The sequence below is a fragment of the Heloderma suspectum genome, chromosome 6, assembly GCF_057233095.1.
Source record: "Heloderma suspectum isolate Gila_16-S chromosome 6, 16-S_ref, whole genome shotgun sequence".
Taxonomy (NCBI): Eukaryota; Metazoa; Chordata; class Lepidosauria; order Squamata; family Helodermatidae; genus Heloderma; species Heloderma suspectum.
In genome coordinates, this window is record NC_139463.1 from 129105324 (window position 1) to 129125587 (window position 20264).

At 53.4% G+C, this 20264-nt stretch overlaps 1 protein-coding gene across 1 annotated transcript; it reads right to left on the reverse strand.

The window, feature by feature from the left end:
• Positions 1-3224: 3224 nt before the first annotated feature.
• Positions 3225-20238, reverse strand: LOC146343219 (F-box only protein 24-like). Its single transcript, XM_084808709.1, has 10 exons — positions 20089-20238; positions 16178-16248; positions 13654-13755; positions 13203-13389; positions 12693-12931; positions 8577-8838; positions 7786-7944; positions 5671-5792; positions 4324-4494; positions 3225-3688 (listed from the first exon to the last, which is right to left on the reverse strand). The coding sequence occupies exons 1-10, from the start codon at positions 20096-20098 to the stop codon at positions 3359-3361; spliced, it is 1653 nt and encodes a 550-aa protein (XP_084664835.1). The 5' UTR covers positions 20099-20238; the 3' UTR covers positions 3225-3358.
• Between the last annotated feature and the right edge of the window lie 26 nt (positions 20239-20264).

Consider the following 20264-nt stretch of genomic DNA (forward strand, 5'->3'; position numbering starts at 1 on the left):
TGAGCCCCATGACAGATGCATGGAAAAGTTCCCCGGGACAGCTGAGCCTCCACCAAAAGGCCAGCATGTGAGACGCTCTTCCAGAAGCCCTTGGGCGGGGGGAGAAAGAGAGAGAGGTCCTGTCCAGGCTTCTGCTGGGGGATACAGAGCGGAGTGGCTGCGCTGAATCATGGCATGTGGGGGGTTGGCAGGAGCTCCAGGAGGTGGGGGCAGGGGTTTAAATATAGAAAGACCTATGGGGCAAAGGACAAAAGGAGGAAATCCCTGCTAGCACGTGGATCTGCTGGTGAAACTAACAGAGGAGCTTCTGGGACAAAGGCTGCCTTGTGCTCCACTCAGGGATCACCGTGGAAGGGCGGGGGCACTCAAGGGCTAGAATGATGAGGGCCAAGGGGGCTTAAGCACTCCCAGACTTGCAAGCCCTTCTACCTAGTCCCAAATTTGTGGGGCTGGTTGACGCTACCAAAGAGGGGAAGATGCTCAGCCTCAGAAGAAAGACACTCTCTTCTAAGTGCCCAGGGCTGTTTCCGGGCTGCATTTACAGGCAATGCTAAGCCATGGCTTATGTTAACTATGGTTTATTGCTTTAGCCATGACTCATCTTGCAGATGAGCAAACAAACTGTGGCTTGTTTTCTCCATTTCTGGTTTGTTTCTCAGCCTTCAGAGCTGTTTCTGAACCCATTTTGCAAGGCTTCAGAACGTTTTTATTTTCAGGCTGCTCTTGCCAGGTGTCTCCATTTCAGGGTGGACATGCCAGGGATAAGCCATGGTTTTGTCTTCAGACGTCATGACAAGCCATGGTTTAAGCAAGCCAGACTTCATAAGCCAACAAGAAACCGCGGCTTTTCCTTGTGGTTTGTGAGCTGGTTAACAAACCATGGTTTGTTTGCAGAGATGGGTTCAGATAAAACAAGCCAGAGTACAATAAACCACATTATGGTTTAGCATTAGGTGCAAAACAGGCCAATATGCCCTGCTCCTGCTCTAACTAGGCCTGGGGGTTAACAGCACAGCTGGATAGTAGTGGGTGGGGTGGTTAAACTTTGACAGCTTTACCTCCCCCCCCCCTCAGGGGGAACTCCTCCTGTCGGAGGCTCCTGGTTTGTGCCCTACTCCAAATGCAGTTTAGCCATTCCTGTGTGGGGCGGTCCATTTAAGAGGCAACATGCTCTTTCCTAGCATAGCAGCTTTGCAACATGGTGCAAGTCCCGGCCTACATATGCCCTCTGACTGTCAAGGTTATCACTAGAGGGAAGAGAACGAACCCCAGAGTCCCGCAGCCTCTGCAACAGGGCCGGGCAGAAGGCAGATCAGGATCCAATGGGAGATCCCTGGATGAGTTCAAGTAGATCAGCAAGGGTTTCCGACTCCCTGTTTTTTACACAATATCAACACGAAAATGACTCCCTTCTAATTTAGGCTGTTAGAATCGCTGATCAGTAGTAAACAAAATGTAGGGAGGCCCTGCTTTGCACACACAAGTCCCAGGTTCAATCCCTGGCAACCGCAGGTAAGGGGGCTGGGAAGGAATTCTGCCTGAAGCCCTGGGGGGAGCCGCTGCCAGTCACTGTCGACCCTACTGGGCTTGGTGGAGCCACAGTCTGACTCACTGTGAGGCAGCTTCCAACATTCCTAGATTTGTCCTGGCCTCTGGGGCTCATTCCAGTATATGGCTCATGAGGTGCAGTAGGTAAACGAGTCGTCATTTGGGATCTGTTGCCATTTGTTTGGATCCAGATTTAGTCAGAGTAGGCCTATGGAAATCAATGGGACTGAAGTGAGTCATAACTAACTTCCCACTGATTTCAAGGGGTCTACTCCACATATGACTACAGTTGGACGCAACCCATTTGGTGGATCGCAGGGCTCGTGTAAGAAACTGTAGAACTTGCAAGCCAGCAGTTTGCTCACCTCTGTTCTAGGACAACCTAACCAGGAGCCCCAAGTCTGTGCTCTGGCCCCGTCACCCTCCCTCCCAACTGCAGGACACCGAGACATCATGCCACCAAAGGTCTTGGGGAATATCACATGCTGACAGGAACATAGAAAGAACCACACTGGTTCAGACCCAAGAGGCCTCTCCAGACCACCACTTTGTTCCTGCAGAGGCCAAGCAGATGCCCCCACGGGAAGCCCACAGGCAGGACAGGAGCACAACAACACCCTCCCGTGCACCTTCCCCAGGGACAGGCACTCCAGGGCACCCTGCTCTGGGCACTGCGGAGGACGTACAGCCATCCTGACTACAAGTGGCCGCTGACATGCCCCTTTAAGGCCATCCCAGAGGCGGGAGGCTCTGAAACTGTTGACTGACATCTAGGCCCTGGGGCTAATCGGGGCTCTTTGCTCTGCCCAGGCATGACCCCCTTGCATTTTTCTTTTTGGCACAGGAAACCCCGCAAAGCAGCATGGAAGCGCCAGAGGGCTGCGTTTTCAGGGGGCTGCCCAGCTGCAGCAGGGTATGTATAGTGGAAACAGGGCCTTTGGGGTCCTCTCAGTCTCTTGGACCAGGCTGCTCCGTGCATCTTTCCTAGGGAGCAAAGGCTCCGTGGCTGCATCCACGGCAGCTGCTCTGTGGGGCTGTGTGTGCCTCTCGGCCTACCGCTTCATTCCACCAGCCTGATCCCCCTCTGTATTCTCTCCCTCTCCCTCTCGCACACAACCCCTCCCCAGAGTACGCTGGGGAGTACCCTTTGACCTGGAAAGGGCTGGTTGCTCTCCATCTGTGCCTGCTGTGACCCTGGGCTGCCAGCAGACTTTGTCCAGGGACCAGGGAGCACTTGGGCGGGGGGCTTTGTCCTCTGGGCTGGAGACAAGGGACAGCAGCCCTTTTAAGCTGAGAGAGCACGTGGTGGAGCTGTCGCCGCAGCTGAGCACCCTGGCCAGGCCCCCCAATGCCAGGTGGTGCCCCATAACCAGCGTGTAGCTGCCCCCTCCTCCATCCCCTGCCTGCTCTGCTAGTGGTGAAAGATTTTGCTTCCTTCTCCTGATGGCTAACCATTGATGGAAGGGATGTTAAAGAAGATGGGCCAGAGAGGGAGAGGCTGGAAGTAGGAAGGCCCGATGCCAGCACTGTGGGCACCCGCGTCTGACCCAAGGTGCACCCATGTTTGCACACCATCCCCTCAGGGCACGTCACGCACCTGCAGGCTGCTCCTCATCCCCCCGAGGCCCGGGATGGCAGCTTGCCCTTTCCCCCATACAGGTCAGTGGACCCTGCAGCAGGGCTCTGCTCGTGGTTTATTTACTCCCAATGGTTCGGTGCGAAGTCTTCTCTCTCTGTCAATCATGATCCATGGTGTGTATAAGGGCAGGGCATCGGGGGCAGGGGGCGGGGGGGAGCCATGATCCGCGGGCTAGCTGGAAGTAGGGGCTTCCCGGAGCTCAGCTGCCTGCTGGATCATGCCCAAAGCCTCCCAGAAGAAGCCCTTCTGGGATGTCGTGAGCGGCATGCTGCCGACAGCTTCCTTCATCTTGGCCACACGCCCCTCCAGGGTCAGGCATTTGTGCAGCTGGCTCAGGTACTCCTCACACAGCCGGGCGGCCGCGGCTTCCGTGTCACTGGGCAGTGTGCTGGCCTTGCCGGCAGGCAGCTCACGGTAGGCAGGAGCCTCCTCGATGTCATGGCTGGACAACATGTAGAGGCACTCGCGGGTGGAGCAGATGCGGCGGGCACACAGCGGGACCTGCAACAGGTGAGGAGGGGGCCGTGTGTGGGGCCTGCAAGACCCGCCCCAGGGAGGGCACTGAGAATCAGGAGATAAAGCCATGCCGCGAATTACGGAACCATGGTGGCATGAGCGGGGGTCCCCCAGATAAAGCAGCATCGTCTGCATGCTTTGCAAAACGTGGACGGGTGTTTGCTTCTTGCTTAGTTTGGAGCGGGGGGCAGTTTGTCAAATCTTAAAACCTTTCCTCTCAGTTCCCGGCTGCATGGAGAAAAGATTTGGAGACAACACAGGAAGGGGCGGGAGAGATGCTGAGTGATCACGTCTTGTTCCTCTGACCATGACAGATCCCATCCAGACATGTTTCTACGTTGAGCAGGAAATGGCCATATTATTTTCCTGTGATCCATGTGGGATAGAAACTTGGTCTTCGAAAAACCCAGCCAAAAAAAGAGAAGGAAGCAGGGCTGGCTGGTGCTCAGAGGATTCCCCAGGCCCAGCCAGGTTCTGTGTTAGAGGCCCACCGGCAGCAGCTCCTTGTGCAGTGGGGGCTGCTCCATTCAGCGCCCCCACCCCAGTCCCTGTGCCACACTCTTCATCTCGGCCCAGTCCTCAGGTGCCCCCTCTCCCTCTGGCACATGGCCTCCCCTCACCTTGACATGCAGCCGAATGAACGAGGCGCTGCCTTTGGGCCATCCAGGCAGGCGGCCCCCAGCTCCACAGCCGCAGCCCATCAGGTCCTTGCTGAGGTCCCCGCTTTGGCTCAGCACGAGGGTGTGGTTGAGGCCACACCAGAGGTCTATGGGGCACTTGAGGTAGTGCACCTGTTGGGGAGGGGGAAGGGTTACGGAGCGGAGACCTGCGTGCGGCAGAGGAGACCCTTTCCCTGATCCAAAGTGCTTCGGGTCGCTTTCCTGCTGCTGGCAGAGGGTCAGACTTGATGATCCAAGACAAAAGTTCCCTCCTCGCTGTCTGATTCAACATCTCCTGGGAATTCTACATGTGGCTGCCACAGCCCACCGAGATGGAGAGCGCCAGGCCAAAGCAGGATATGGCCAAAATCAGCAAGGGCTGTGCTGAAGTTGCAAGGGGCCAACCAGGTGAATTCTGGGGAATGGGCAGATTTGGCTCAACAGGTCTGAACCCCCCGCCACTACTTGAGAGGACCCGCTGGAAGGTGTGGGGGACATCGGGGCTTCTGCTTCACCTGGGCAGGCTCCCCACGGTCTATCTTGTCCCCCGTGCCCAGCTGACCATAGCGGTTGCTTCCTTGCATGAAGATCCGGCCAAATTCATCCACTAGCCCCAGATGGTTGTAGCCAAGGGCACAGCTGAGCACCTGGCACAAAGGGAGAGAGGCAGAAGGGCTGAGAGAGTCTGACCCACGCCTGGGGCCCAAATGGGGTAGGAGGGCCACCCCGGGTGGCGAGGAGCTCGGGGCACGGGGCTTTGTCTGAGAGGGGGCCTCTGTAGTCGGCTGTGGCAGCTGTCCCCGAGGCTAGGACTCGCTCCCTGGAAACCTTGCTAGCAGAGCACTTCTGAGCACAGGCAGAGTGCATTCCCTCTCCGGAGCAGGGGGAGGGGAAGTCATGGCTCCCTAACCTTCAGACCCTTAATCATGCAAGTCCTCGTTGTCAGGCCACCCTGGGAATCATGGCTTCTCTGGGAATCCACTGCTTGTGGGGGCTGCTGGTACCCAAGACCTGGTGTCAGGAAGAAACATGGCTCCTGGGAGCCCAGCACCAGCAGCCTCCACAAGCACTGATGGGCACGAGAGGAGACCAGTAGTGGCTGTCTGGGCAGGAAAGTGGTTGAGGCTGAGTGGGTATCGTGATCCTGCCACCATTTCCCACAGAATCTACTCCTATCTTGACCATGGCCCCACTTCCCAGTTGCCCATCGCTGCCCCACAGCGTCTGAAAGTCTCTGCAGATGCTAGATGTCAACCATTCAATCCCTGGGGTGGGCTGGCATAGGGCAGAATCCCACCTCTGCGTTACCTTTGCTGGGAGAGAGAGTGCCAGGGGCATCTGTGGGTCCAGCGGGTCAAAAGCATGCAAGGTGCCAAAGAGATCGTGGTAGACGCCTGGCGAGTGGACTTCAAAGTACACCGTGCCCTCATCTGCGAAGGGGAGACAGGGTCAGGTCGACCCACCCCAGCCCTCAAAAGAGAGAGGGCCTCCCCAGAGTAGAATCCGACCCTCTGAGTTGGGACAGGGGAGAGCCAATTGGGACTGGAGTCTCTCCTCACTTGCTGCAGCCAAGCAAGGACACTGGGAAGAAACACCTCCGCTCTTGGCCTCGTCAAGGATTCCCTGCCATGTTTTGCATCAGGTTCGAGCTTCTCTTTCTTCCTTTCACATCTTTCCTATACTCCCCTCACCGCCCCACCTGCTCACACAAACCCGGCTGTTTTCATCCCCCTCAGATGCCACCCCCCCCATTTGTCTGCGTTCTGCCAAGCTGCCTCTACCCCCTCCTGCTCTCTGCTTGACGGGCTGCCCCCTCTCCGCCTCCTGCCCATTCAAAGCCCAGATCTCCAGCACAGCCTCTCCTTCAGGCTGCCTCTGGGCTGCCTGTCCGGTTCCACCTGACTCTCTGCTCCCAGATCCCCACTGACCCCTTCTCACCCCTCGGCCTCCCCCATGCTCAGCCCTTGGCTGCATCTGGGCCTTCCGAGTCTAGGCCTTCCGAGATCACTTCTAAGCCCTCCAGGTATGGATCATGTCGTGCCGATATTCTATACTGGTCCTAGTATACCAGTGCCATCACCACCACCATGACTTTTGCCCACACTTCTAGTGCAGGGGTGGGGAACCTCAGGCCTGGATGCCAAATCCTGCCCTCCTGGGGCCTCAGATGGCCACACCCCCTTCCCTGGCCCCAGACCCTTTCCCCCAAACACTGAATGTTTGGTTTCGTGGCTTTTGTGCAGTCCTAAAAGGTTGAAACGCCTCTGCTGAAGCTTAACGTAAGAGCTTTACGAAGATGCTGGTACGTTTTGTATTCTGGCCCTGCCCCCCCAGTGGAATGCAGCCCCCGAAGGCTTCTCTGAAAGGAATCTGGCCCGCGGGCTGAAAGTGGTTCCCCACCCCTGCACTGAAAGAATGGGCAAAAGCCATGGCAGTGGTACCAAATCCGCGGTGCGACCACATTTGGAATACTGTCTGCACTTCTGCTCACTGTACCTGAAACAGGATATTGTAGAGCTGGAAAAGGTGCAGAAAATGGCAACCCAAATGATCAAAGTTGTGGAGCAGGGGAAAGGTTGCAGTGTTTGGGGCTGCTTAGCTTGCAGAGGAGGTGAGTAAGGGGAGACATGATAGAGGTGTACAAAATGACGCGTGGCGTGGAGAGAGTGGGGGCGTTTTTCTGCCCCGCTCCTAATGCTAGAGCCCGATGGGGTCATCCCATAGAACTGACCAGCGGGAGCTTCAAGTCAGACCGGGGGGAAGTCCTTGTTCACATGGCGCAGGGCTGAAGCGTGGATTTCGCCCCCGCGAGATGTAGCGATGGCCACCGTGTGGATGGCTCAAGCTCATGCAGGACCAGGCTATCCGTGGCTGCTGGTCCCGGGGGCTCTGCGCTCCCCCCGGCGTCAGAGGCAGTCCGCCTCGCGCACCCGTGGCCGGCCGCCCGAGCAGGCGGTGCTGCCGCGCTCGCTCGTGCCCTGCTTTGCGCTTCCCAGGCACACCCGCTTGGCTCCCGGAGGCGCAGAGGGCTGGGCGAGGTGGCTGCCTTGCTCTGACCCGCTTCGGGCTCTGGCCTGATCCTCCCTCGCCCCCCGCGCCCGTTCCCCTGTGGCCGGGGAGGGACGGGACGAGCAAGCCAGAGTGGGCTGCAGCCAAAGGGGGCTCTCCCACCGAGGCCGGAGGAGCACGCTGCCTCTCGGGCACCCGGAGCCCCGCTCCCGCTCCGTGCCCAACTGGGTGGTCCCTGTGTGCCAGCGACCACCCTGGCCTCGCCTCTGCTGGACCTCCCGTCCAGGGATGGCTGTCTCTTTCTCTGCAGGGCATGGGACAGGGCGAAGAAGCCCGGGCAGAGGCTGTGGAGCCCAGCATTGTGCCTCTGGGATGAGACTGGTCTTGCCGGCAGGTGGGCGTCTGTCGAGTTACCTGTGAGGTAGACAGCGCTGCTCTGGTTGGAGAGCATGTTGCGGATGGAGATGTGGGGAAGGCACTTGGAGACTTTGCGCAGCGCCAGCTGCACGGTGTAGGAGCGCGGCTGATCCAGATGTGTCTCATTCACCACCAAACTGTAGATCTTCCCTTCCTCTGTGGGGAAAGAGCCCACCCCGCAAGGGGAGGGTAATGGGGAACATGAGGCTGCACTCACGCAAGCACAGGCAAAAGGCCGGCGGCAGCGCCGTACAAGGGCTGTTGGATGGGAGGAGGGGAGGGCCGTAGCTCACTCCCATGTGGTCTGCACAGGCTCCGTGTATAATGTGGCTCTTCACTCTTCCCCATAAGGAGGACAGTTTCCAGTAAAAGACATAGAGGGATATCCCAGGGGTCTCCTGTGCAGAGGTCGCCCATGCTGTGGTGGACAGAAGCACCCTGAAAGAGGGGCAAAGTGTCTCCCATCCTGCCAACAGTTACAGGAGCAAACGGCGGGGCCTGCTCCTCCTTGGAGAAGTATCCCCTCTTTAGCACGCCTTCTCCAACCTGATGCTCTCCAGATGTGCTGACTGCAGCTCCCGGCACTCCCACACATCTGGAGAGCACCAGGTAGGGGAAGGCTGCTTTCGTGCACCTCTCCGTGAGTGGGAGCCCCGATCCACGAAGCATTTGTTAAACTGCAGTCTCTGTCGCCATGTGCCCTACCCCTCCGCTAAGCCTTTGCCTGGGCGTGCGTGGTGGGGGGCGGGGCGGTGGCTACCCCTCTCGCTCAGCTTTTCTCCTCTCACCTGTCAGGAGCAAGAGGGACCTTTCTGTCTCCTGCCCCACCAGCACAATCTGCTGGAACTTCATGGAGAAATGGAAGGTCATCTTGAAGACCCGCTGCCCACTGGATTGCAGGTAGACTTCCACGCAGTCACAGAGGCGGCCGCTGGTGGCTGTGCCAGAGCTTTCGCTGCGCCCCGCGGCTGCTGTTCCCGGCTGTTCCCGGGTTGCCAGCACGTACAGGTACTTGCGGTATACAGTGTCACTCCGGGGGTCTGTGGCAAACTGCAGGCATAACAAAGCAGGAGGCCCCAGCATCAGGAAGTCGGAAGACGCGGGAAGCGGCCGTAACTAAGCAGGGATCTAGAATGGGAAGAAGGAACTGGGAGGCCAATCTGTGCACCCAGGGGAGGTGGGGTTTATCTTCCCTCTTGCCCACCAAATGGGTATCCAGGAGTTGCCAGGAGTCCTCCTGGGGCACTTGAAAGGCGAGCTCATTTATTGCAGAAAGAGCTTCTGCAAGCGCAGGGTGAAATTCATCCATCATCAGGGTGCCACAGGTCTGTTTATCGTCTTCCCCTAGAGGGGAATGACACTGTACTGTAAATGGTCAAGTGACTGGCTCTGCGCCTGAAGCCAGACCACCTCTGTGCTTGCCTGGGTCATGCTCCCCCATCACTAACTGTCCCCATACCCTATGAGTTAGCATGGAAGTAAAGCCAATGATACCGGCGTAGCTATTAAGGGCAGGCACAGCATAGTGGTTAAAAGTGCGAGTTGTGAGCAGGAAATCTCCAGTGTAGCAACGGACTGGGTGGTCTGAGGCAGGCTGCTGTTTCTCAGCCTCAGTATCTGCATGTCATACAGGCTGCTGTAAAAATGGCAGAGAAATATAGGAGCACGTAAGAAAAGTGCTATCTAAACATTAAGCATTATTATGATCATCTCTCTAAATCCGATTTTTATAAGAATGAAGAAACACTAGCATGATTTATTAATGCTGATCAAATGTGCAGATGACACAAAATTGGGCGGGATGGCTAATACTTTAGAAGACAGAAACAAAATTCAAAGTGATCTGGATAGGCTGGAGCGCTGGGCAGAAAACAACAGAATGACATTTAACAGGGATAAATGCCAAGTTCTGCACCTAGGAAAAAGAAACCAAATGCACAGTTACAAGATGGGGGATACGTGGCTCAACCACACTACAAGCGAGAAGGATCTGGGAATTGTTGTCGATCACAAGCTGAATATGAGCCAACAATGTGATCTGGCTGTAAATAAGGCAAACGCTCTTTTGGGCGGCATTAATAGAAGCATAGCTTCCAAATCCCGCGAAGTACTAGTTCCCCTCTACTCAGCACTGGTTAGGCCTCATCTGGAGTACTGTGTCCAGTTCTGGGCACCACACTTGAAGAAGGATGCAGACAAACTGGAGAGGGTTCAGAGGAGGGCAACAAAGATGATCAGGGGACTGGAAACAAAGCCCTATGAAGAGAGACTGAAAGAACTGGGCATGTTTAGCCTTGAGAAGAGAAGACTGAGGGGGGATAGGACAGTGCTCTTCAAGTACTTGTAAGGTTGTCACAGAGAGGAAGGCCAGGATCTCTTCTGGCTCATCCCAGAGTGCAGGACACGGAATAATGGGCTCAAGTGACAGGAAGCCAAATTCTGGCTGAACATCAGGAGAAACTTCCTGACTGTTAGAGCAATATGACAATGGAACCAATTACCTAGGGAGGTAGTGGGCTTTCCCACATTGGAGACGTTCAAGACGAGGCTGGACAGCCATCTGTCAGGGATGCTCTGACTTGGATTCCTGCACTGAGCAGGGGGTTGGACTCGATGGCCTTGTAGGCCCCTTCCAACCCTACTATTCTATGATTCTATGCTTCTATGTTTGCCAGTTTAAGACTGTTTGCACACTCCAGTCTTATACGGACTGGCAATGAAACTCTTGCCCTTGTTTCTGAATTAGCTCCTGCTCCTGCTCTGTTTTAAGAGTACCCAATACACAGAAACTTAGCACGGAAAAAGCTTCACTTGCCAAGCATCTGTGCGTAAACCTGCCATTATAGTCACAGGACCAGGGCTAAGGGAAAAGAAAGGTGGCACCCTTCAGCCTATCTGTTGCACAGCTCATCTTGCTTCTCTTTTGCAGTCAAAGTCCTGCTATTCAGGAAACTTCAAGGGAGAAAGGAAAACATGGTGAGGCTTGAGATAACAGTGACTTGGAAGGCAGCAAGACTGGGACGCAGAGGAGGTATAGAAGTGAGGAGTGGGATACAGATGAGAACAACCTTTCCCAACCAGGCACCCTCCTGATAGTTTGGACTACAACTCCCAGCATCCCCCAGCCAGCATAGTTGACACTGGAGTCCTCAGTCCTGGGCCCAGTGCTCTTCAACATTTCTATTAATGACTTGGAGGAGGTGGTGCAGGGAATGCTGATCAGATTTGCAGATGATACAAAATTGGGCAGGATGGCTAATACTTTGGAAGACAGAAATAAAATTCAAAGTGATCTGGATAGACTGGAGCGCTGGGCAGAAGACAACAGAATGACACTGAATAGGGATAAATGCCAAGTTCTGCACCTAGGAAAAAGAAACCAAATGCACAATTATAAGATGGGGAAAACGTGGCTCAACGACACTACAAGCAAGAAGGATCTTGGAATTGTTGTCGATCACAAGCTGGATATGAGCCAACAATGTGATTTGGCTGCAAAAAAGGCAAATGCTCTTTTGGGCTGCATTAATAGAAGCATTGCTTCCGAATCCCGGGAAATACTAGTTCCCCTCTACTCAGCACTGGTTAGGCCTCATCTGGAGTACTGTGTCCAGTTCTGGGCACCACATTTTAAGAAGGATGCAGACAAGCTGGAGAGGGTTCAGAGGAGGGCAACAAAGATGATCAGGGGACTGGAAACAAAGCCCTATGAAGAGAGACTGAAAGAACTGGACATGTTTAGCCTTGAGAAGAGAAGACTGAGGGGGGATAGGACAGCGCTCTTCAAGTATTTGAAAGGTTGTCACAGAGAGGAAGGCCAGGATCTCTTCTCAGTCATCCCAGACTGCAGGACACAGAACAATGGGCTCAAGTGACAGGAAGCCAGATTCCGGCTGAACATCAGGAGAAACTTCCTGACTGTTAGAGCAAAACAACAATGGAACCAATGACCTAGGGAGGTGGTGGGCTCTCCCACACTGGAGGCATTCAAGGCGAGGCTGGACAGCCATCTGTCAGGGATGCTCTGTCTTGGATTCCTGCATCGAGCAGGGGGTTGGACTCGGCCTTGTAGGCCCCTTCCAACCCTACTATTCTATGATTCTATGATTAACACATCTGGAAGGTCCCCAGTTGGGAAGGCAGGCTAGAACTACAGTAGCATTGGTAGCCCAGCTTTCCCCAAGAGGTCTGCGTTCATGCTGGAGAAGGGGGATCAGTGCCTTCCCTGCATATGGGCCTTCCTCTCGCATGAGCTGCTGCAGCTACAGTCAAGCTCAGCTGGCTCTGAAAGGGTGGGGTGGGAGCACAAGGCAGCCGGTGGAAGCAGCTCCTCTGGGCCGCTTCCTATCCAGAGTCGCCTTTCTCAGGCTTCCAGAGGGCAGCTGAGTTAGTCTATTGCAACAAAAACAACACATAGGCTTGTGGCACCCAAAATGTTAATTTACACCCACAGAACCTTTCATGGACTAGAGCACGCTCCATCAAATGCATCTGATGAAGTGGACTCCAGTCCATGAAAGCTTATGCCAGAATGAATTTCTTAGTCTTTAAGGTGCCACAAGACTTCCTTATTTTTTTCTCAGATTTGTGGCTGGATGTCTTTCTCAGAAAGGGAGGGAACAGAAATGAGGGTGGAACAAACATGTTGTGGGAATGGTTTCTCTGAAATGTGTTGGCAGGTTGCTGAGTGATACAGAATGAGCTTCCAGGTGGAGGAGAAAGAGGGTGGGAGATCAAGAGGGGTGGAACTCGGGCTCGGGGAGGGGCTCCTGCATCCTGCTGCCGGGTGTCCCCCCCCTTCTCAACCAGGGCTCCAGTTCCGGCACAGTCTGCCACGCTCCCCGCCGGGCAGGAGCGAGATGAAAAGCCTGCCGAGGGCTGGGCTCCCCCTCGAGGGCACGTACGTCCTTGGCGCTGCGGCACAGCACCGTGCAGCGGCAAGCACGGCGCCACTGGATGTGGCCCATGGTAGAGGAGACCAGGGCGTTCTTGAGGAAGAAGAGGGCGCCGTTGTAGTCCAGGACGAAGACGTGGTCCTTGGTGGGCAGGAACTTCCGGTAGCCATGCGAGAGCAGCGGGGCAACGGTCTTGCTGACGAAATGCCGCCGGCCACTGAACATTTGGAAGTACAAGCCCTTGGTGTCTGTGGGACAGAGAGACCCCAGGGTGGGAGATGTGGGTCTGTCTGGAGACGAATCCGAATGACCTTCCCCTTTCCTGGGGGGCAGGGGAGAAGACCCACTTTCTATCCCTGTGGAGTGCGCTTTTCTCCAGCTGGCCACCTTGCCTTTCCCACATCAGCACAGCACCAGCCCCTCCCAGGCCCACACAGGCTTTTCTCCTGCAGGGATCCCCCTTCGTAAGCTCCGCCTCCCGCTCCTTGGGCCCCTTGTTTTGCTCCAGGCTATACTGACAGTTGAGGATGGCCGATCTCTTCCATGGCCGGGCGCCACCCGAGTTTTCATCCCGTAGCCGAGGGGACAGGCGACGGCAGATCCGCTGCCACACCCCCTCACTGTCGCACACCTCGTAGAAGTACCGGCAGGATTGGCCCAGAGCCACCATGTCCCTCACAGGCAAGAAGGAGATGATGTAGTACAGCTGGAGAGGGTCGGGGGAAGAGAGAGTGAGAGAAGAGGGACTCAGTCACGTTGAGTGCAGGTAGGGCCCCCTCAGCCAGCCTTGCCCGACCTGGTCTCTCCAGATGGGTTGGGCTGCAACTCCAATCATGCCCAGTCAGCCACGCTTGCTGAGAATGATGGAAGTTGCAGCCCAACACATCTGGAGGACACCAGGTTGGGGAAGGCTGACCTAAGCCGTTCCCAAAGCAGCTCCCTGGGCGGCCTTCCCGAGAGGTTCACGCACCAGTTCCGGAGGGAAGTTCTGGACAGAGGTAGGACCTCCTCTAGCCTCCTCCTCTTCAGTGGTCTCTGCGGATGAGCTTCCCCGCTGCTTCTTGTTGGGCTGCTGAGGGCCGGGCAAAGAGAAGAGAGGCAAGAGCGTAAGCAGCCTCACACCATCTTATCCCCTGTGCTTCATTGCACCGAAGAGAGGTGCTGGACCCCATCCCGAGGGAACACCTGGCAGGATTTCAAGAGGTGTGGCTTTCTCCTAGCGTGGACAGGCAGTGGCAGAAAAAGGGCCACCTGTTGAATGTCTGGCTGTCCTACCCTCATTAAAAGCACAGAAGGCTTGCCAGGACACGCTTCCGTGTGGCCCAGGAGCTGCCCTGCCAGGGCTGCTGCTTAAGTGCCAAGAGGGGCCAGCAATCTCTAACCAAAAGTTCTCAGTACCGGCACAAACAATAATCTCCAGAGTTCTTTAAGGGAAACCAAGATTCACTGAACCAACGTGAAACCAGTTTCATAGACGTTTTCATTTGTTGTTGCACAGGGAAGATAGGAAAGCGAGCGATACCGCAAGAGATATCCAATGCGTTTCTCTAGACGCGCAGCAGGAGGCAACAGTGCCTTTCTTTAAACACAGAAATGTTGCCACACTCTTAGTCCTTGGGAAATGCCTTTCCCTTGCTCCACGTGGACACTGGATGCCATGAGGTGATTCTGCTCTACTGGAGCAGCCTTCCGCCTACTTGGTGCCCTTTGGGTGTGTTGGACTACAACTCCCAGCAGGCCCCATCCAGTGTGGCTGTCTGGTGCATACTGAGAGTTATAGTCCAACCTATCTGGAGGGCACCAAGCTGGACAAGGCTGCTCTAGAATCGGTTTGTGTGACAATTTTTTAGGTGGCTAAGACAACACGAAGTTGACTTTTTTTGCAGGTGTTTTGCTGTGTTGACACCTGAACTGATAAATATTCTGAGGCATGGCGAGAGCGCAACTTGCCAAATCGTACTTCGACCCACTTTTTCAAGACATGGTGAATCACAATGCCGACACATTCTGATCAAAGACAACAAAATCTGCTGAAAAAGACAACTCCTGAGGATTTCTCCATGTTCAAAGTAAATATGGTGTAGCTTGGTCCCCAGTTTACTGATCCATTTTCAGTTAATTTGCACATGCAGTCAAGCCATGGGGAAAGTCGTGACCCTGTTCAGAATGCATGCCAACTGAAGGAGAAAGCTCCTGCACCCCTGCTGAGCCCTTTCCTTAGCCCCCGAGCAGAGTGCTTCTTCCTTCCCTTCTGCTCCCACATAGGTCTCCTCCCTGCCCTGTGGCCAAAATATAACATGCTCACTCCAAGCAGTTCCTCAGTGCTAAAGATGTGGGAGAAGCGCTGAAGCTTTCTCCTCCTGAATTTTTGGGCGATGCGCCTGTCGCTCATGTCTGCCTGCCCGGCCGTAGCCTGCGCAGTGGGTGTGAGCTCTCAGACCCACCCTTGTTGCTGGGCTCAGCATGGCCAAGGCTTATAAATGCCTCTGCGCACAAACTCATTGGCGCTATGTGATAATGGCCGTCCTGATGGCTTCACAGAGACTGGGGTTCCCCTGGTTACTGGGGCACTGTGACATCAGCACCCATCTGGGACTGTCTTTGTGACCCAGGCACTGGGGACCATCCTGGACCTGGGAGCAAAGACCAACCAAGGTGTGTACACAGAGGTTTGGATCATGCAAGCAGCTCCGATTTGTAGCAGTGCTCTGTGGTCTGGTGTCTCCCGTATAACCTCACACTTGAATTCTGAGGGGCAGTGGGCTACAGGGAGTAGAGGCTGGGGATTTCTCTCCTTGGAGTCATAGCAAGTTTTCTCTTTCATAATTATTAGTTGAGATATTTCCACTTCGCACTCAGGGTTGTCCTTAAACCTGAAGGGCTGATTGACCTGTCTCAGTTCTGTTGCTTATTTTAACCTTTCCTTTGTAGCATCTAGCACTGGCCCATGAGTGGGAGAGGAAACTGGGGTGGGGTGGGGTCAGTAAGTTCTGAATTCAGAGTGAGGACTGCTTGGCTTGTTACCCCCGAAACGATTTCCAATCCCACTTATTTTGGGGGTAGAGGGAACGGGAAGAGATATTAGGCGGTTGGGGGTCATGTGTGTATTCCTGGATGGCTAGTAACGCCATGTTTTAAAAGCTGTCTGGTCTATTAAAGATGCCCTGGAAATTTCCTCACTAATCAAAGCAATACAGCAGACACTGTGGCCAAATTTAGAGTCAGCTCATTCCAGTTGGCTGCTCCCTCACTGAGCTTGCCTTCAGATCAAAAGCTCTTGTATGTCCACTCACTGGGCATGCAAGAGCTTCCAGAGGACTCAGGAATTCTAGATCCTGCCCTCTAGTTCTAACCCACAAGACTCCACTCTCATTCCAGAGAATACCAGTGCCCTGGGCCACAGCTGCTTTTGCCCACTGGACCCTGCTCTGTTCCCCAGCCCTACTCCTCTTACCAGTAGGTGCCACCCCAGGTTTCCTCGTCGCCCTTCTTACCTGCAGATACTCTACTGGAGGCTCAATGTGGGCCGTAGTTTTACATCCTGCATATGATGACAAATGTGTTTCTGTAGACAAGAAGACCACCTTTAGCATGAGGAAATGTAGTGGAACTGAATGGCTCAGGGCTTACTACACTTTGGTTGCAAAGCTCATAGTTTTGAGGGCTTAAAATCTACAAGGATTTTAACTTCCCACTCCCTCCTCTCAGCTTATGTCCAATTATTTAGCTGCCTATCTGTCTTCCCCATCCAGAAATCCCCTTCCAGCAAACTATTCACCACATCCAGTATTTTCTTTCCTAATTCTCATTTTACCCCAGCACCATATGACAGCAGCTCCCGCAGTGACAGATAAATGTGGGCGCTGGGCCGTGTGGGCGTAGTGCGGCAGGGCACACTCTGCTGAGCTGACAACTGCACATTAGACTGTGTCGCACGAGACCTGGGCCACCCCTGTGGGTTGCGTGGCTGTGGCACCCCAGGGGCCCATGCCATCAGGCTGTCGTGATGAAGAAGGGCCTGCAGGACAATCAAGTATTTATTCATTCCGTGTATATCCCACCTTTCCACTTCTGTGCTCAAAGCGGCTAAGGAAAACAAAATGGCGTGCAGCACTTGTGCTAAATCCACTTAAATGCCAGGAACAGAAATGAGGGCCTCACAGCAGAGCGTGCTGGCCCGCTGCACTGGGGCGCTGCACGTGTCCTATGCGATTGCGAGGCAACACAGCACAGCAGCGGGCGGGCGCGGGGGGGTGTGTGTTGCCGCATGAGGCTGTACAGGAGCACTGGTGCATTGTGCTTAGCACGGGGTATTTATGGGAGGCTGTGCTGCCACTGCTCGGAAACGTTCTGAGCGGACAAGGTCCACCCTAGCATGGCTGCCTCTTCTAGGATTCTTTTTTCTCCCTCTCTCCAGAAAAGGGAGGTACCGAGACCCAGGCCGGCCTGGAAGACTGGGAGGCGCTTGGCTTCAGCGCTTTCCCCGCACAAGGAGGAACTATAGCTGCATTTGAGCCGGTTGCAGTTAATCAGCAAGGAGGAAAAGGCACTCTGGACATGCTCAAAGTAGCATTCTGGGCTTCAAGGAATGGTTCACCAGTTGTGGCAGTCAGTTGGCCAACCACTCTATTCTTGGGCTATGACCAGGCTTTTGTTTAAGGGGAAAGGCACTCTGCCCATGATCAGAGAAAGCCTATGACATTGAAGTCATCCTGTTGTTGTTGTTGTTGTTCTGTTGTTCAGTCATGTCCGACTCTTCGTGACCCCATGGACCATAGCACGCCAGGCCTTCCTGTCCTGCGCTCTCTCCCGGAGTGTGCTCAAGTCCATATTCATTGCATCAGTGATGCTATCTAGCCATTTCATCCTCAGCCGTCCCCTTCTCCTTTTGCCGTCAGTCTTTCCCAGCATCAGGGTCTGTTCCAGGGAGTTTTCTCTTCGCATTAGGTGGCCAAAGTATTTGAGTTTCAGCTTCAGTATCTGTCCTTCCAATGAGCACTCAGGGCTGATTTCCTTTAGGATTGCCTGATTGGACCTCCTTGCAGTCCAGCTCTCACAGCCATACATTACTACTGGGAAAACCACAGCTCTGATTATGCCGGCCTTTGTCGGCAAGGTGATGTCTCTGCTTCTTACTATGCTGTCTAGGTTTGCCATAGCTTTCCTCCCAAGGAGCAAGCGTCTTTTAATTTCATGGTTACAGTCACCGTCTGCGGTGATCTTGGAGCCCAAGAAAATAACATCTGTCACTGCTTCCATTTCTTCCCCTTTTATATGCCAGGAAGTGATGGGGCCAGATGCCATGATCTTAGTTTTTTTAATGTTGCATTTCAAACCAGCTTTTGCACTCCCCACTTTCACCCTCAACAAGAGGCTCTTTAGATCTTCTCCGCTTTCTGCCATTAGGATGGTATCGTCTGTGTATCTGAGGCTGTTGATAATTCTCCCCGCAATCTTAATTCCGACCTTTGAGTCATCCAACCCGGCGTTTCTCATGATGTACTCTGCATATAAGTTAAATAAGCAGGGCGACAATATACAGCCTTGTCGTACTCCTCTCCCAATGTCTGGTTCTTACTGTTGCTTCTTGGCCTCGTACAGGTTTCTCAGGAGACAGGTAAGGTGGTCTGGTACTCCCATCTCTTTCAGAATTTGCCACAGTTTGTTGTGATCCACACAATCAAAGGCTTTAGCGTAGTCATTGAAGCAGAAATAGACGTTTTTCTGGAATTCTCTTGCTTTCTCCATGATGCAGCGAATGTTGGCGATTTGATCTCTAGTTCCTCTGCCTCTTCGAAACCCAGCTTGTACTTCCGGTAGTTCTCGGGTCACATACTGCTGAAGCCTAGCTTGTAGGATTTTGAGCATCACCTTGCTGGCATGTGAAATGAGTGCAATGGTGCGGTAGTTTGAACACTCTTTGGCATTGCCCTTGTTTGGAATTGGAATGTAAACTGACTTTTTCCAGTCTGTTGAGTGTTCCAGATTTGTTGGCATATTGAGTGCAGCACTTTAACAGCATCATCTTTTAGGATTTTAAATTGCTCAGCTGGAATACTGTCATCTCCGCTAGCTTTGTTGTTAGTAATGCTTCCTAAGGCCCACTTGACTTCACTCTCTAGGATGTCCGGCTCAAGTTCAGTGACCGCACTATGATGGCTATCAGGGACATTAAGATCTTTCCTGTATAGTTCTTCTGTGTATTCTTTCCACCTCTTCTTAATCTCATCTGCTTCTGTTAGGTCCCTGCCTTCTTTGTCCTTTATCATGCCCGTCTTTGCACAAAACGTTCCCTTGAGATCTCTGATTTTCTTGAAGAGATCTCTAGTCTTTCCCATTCAATTGTTTTCCTTGATTTCTTTGCATTGTTCATTTAAGAAGGCCTTCTTGTCTCTCCTTGCTATTCTCTGGAACTCTGCATTCAGTTGGATATATCTTCCCCTTTCTCCCTTGCTTTTCGCTTCCCTTCTTTCGTGAGCTACTTGTAAAGCCTCATCAGACAGCCACTTTGCTTTCTTGCATTTCTTTTTCTTTGGGATGGATTGAGTTGCTGCCTCACGAACAATGTTACGGACCTCCGTCCATAGTTCCTCAGGCACTCTGTCTATCAGGTCTAATCCCTGAAATCTATTCCTCACCTCCACTGTATATTCATCAGGGATATGATTTAGGTCATACCTGAACGGTTTAGTGGTTTTCCCGACGTTCTTCAATTTAAGCTGAAATTTTGCAAGAAGCAGCTCCTGATCTGAGCCACAGTCAGCTCCAGGTCTTGTTTTGACTGACTGTATGGAGCTTCTCCATCTTTGGCTGCAAAGGACATAATCAATCTGATTTCGATATTGACCATCTGGTGACGTCCATGTGTAGAGTCGCCTCTTGTGCTGTTGGAAAAGAGTGTTTGCTATGATCAGCGTGTTCTCTTGGCAAAACTCTATTAGCTTTTGTCCTGCTTCATTTTGTACACCAAGGCCATGCCTGCCTGTTATCCCGGTGATTTCTTGACTTCCTACTTTAGCATTCCAATCCCCTATGATGAAGAGGACGTCTTTTTTTGGTGTTAGTTCTAGAAGGTGTTGTAGGTCTTCATAGAACCGATCAATCTCAGCTTCTTCGGCCTCAGTGGTTGGGGCATAGACTTGAATTACTGTGATGTTGAATGGTTTGCCTTGGATTCGTACTGAGATCATTCTATCATTTTTAAGATTGTACCCCAGTACTGCTTTTCCCACCCTTTTGTTGACTATGAGTGCTACTCCATTTCTTCTAGGGGATTCTTGCCCACAATAGTAGATATGATGGTCACCTGAATTAAATTCGCCCATGCTTGTCCATTTTAGTTCGCTGATTCCCAGGATGTCGATGTTCAATCTTGCCACCTCATGTTTGACCACCTCCAGCTTACCTTGATTCATTGATCTGACATTCCAGGTTCCTAAACAATATTGTTCTTTACAGCATCGGACTTTCTTTTCACCACTTTCTTTTCAGTCATCCTGTACCACGACGCATTCCAGCTATTGTGTACCCTCCCGCCCTTTTTTCACACCAACCTGACACAATATTGGCAGAATGGTCTGT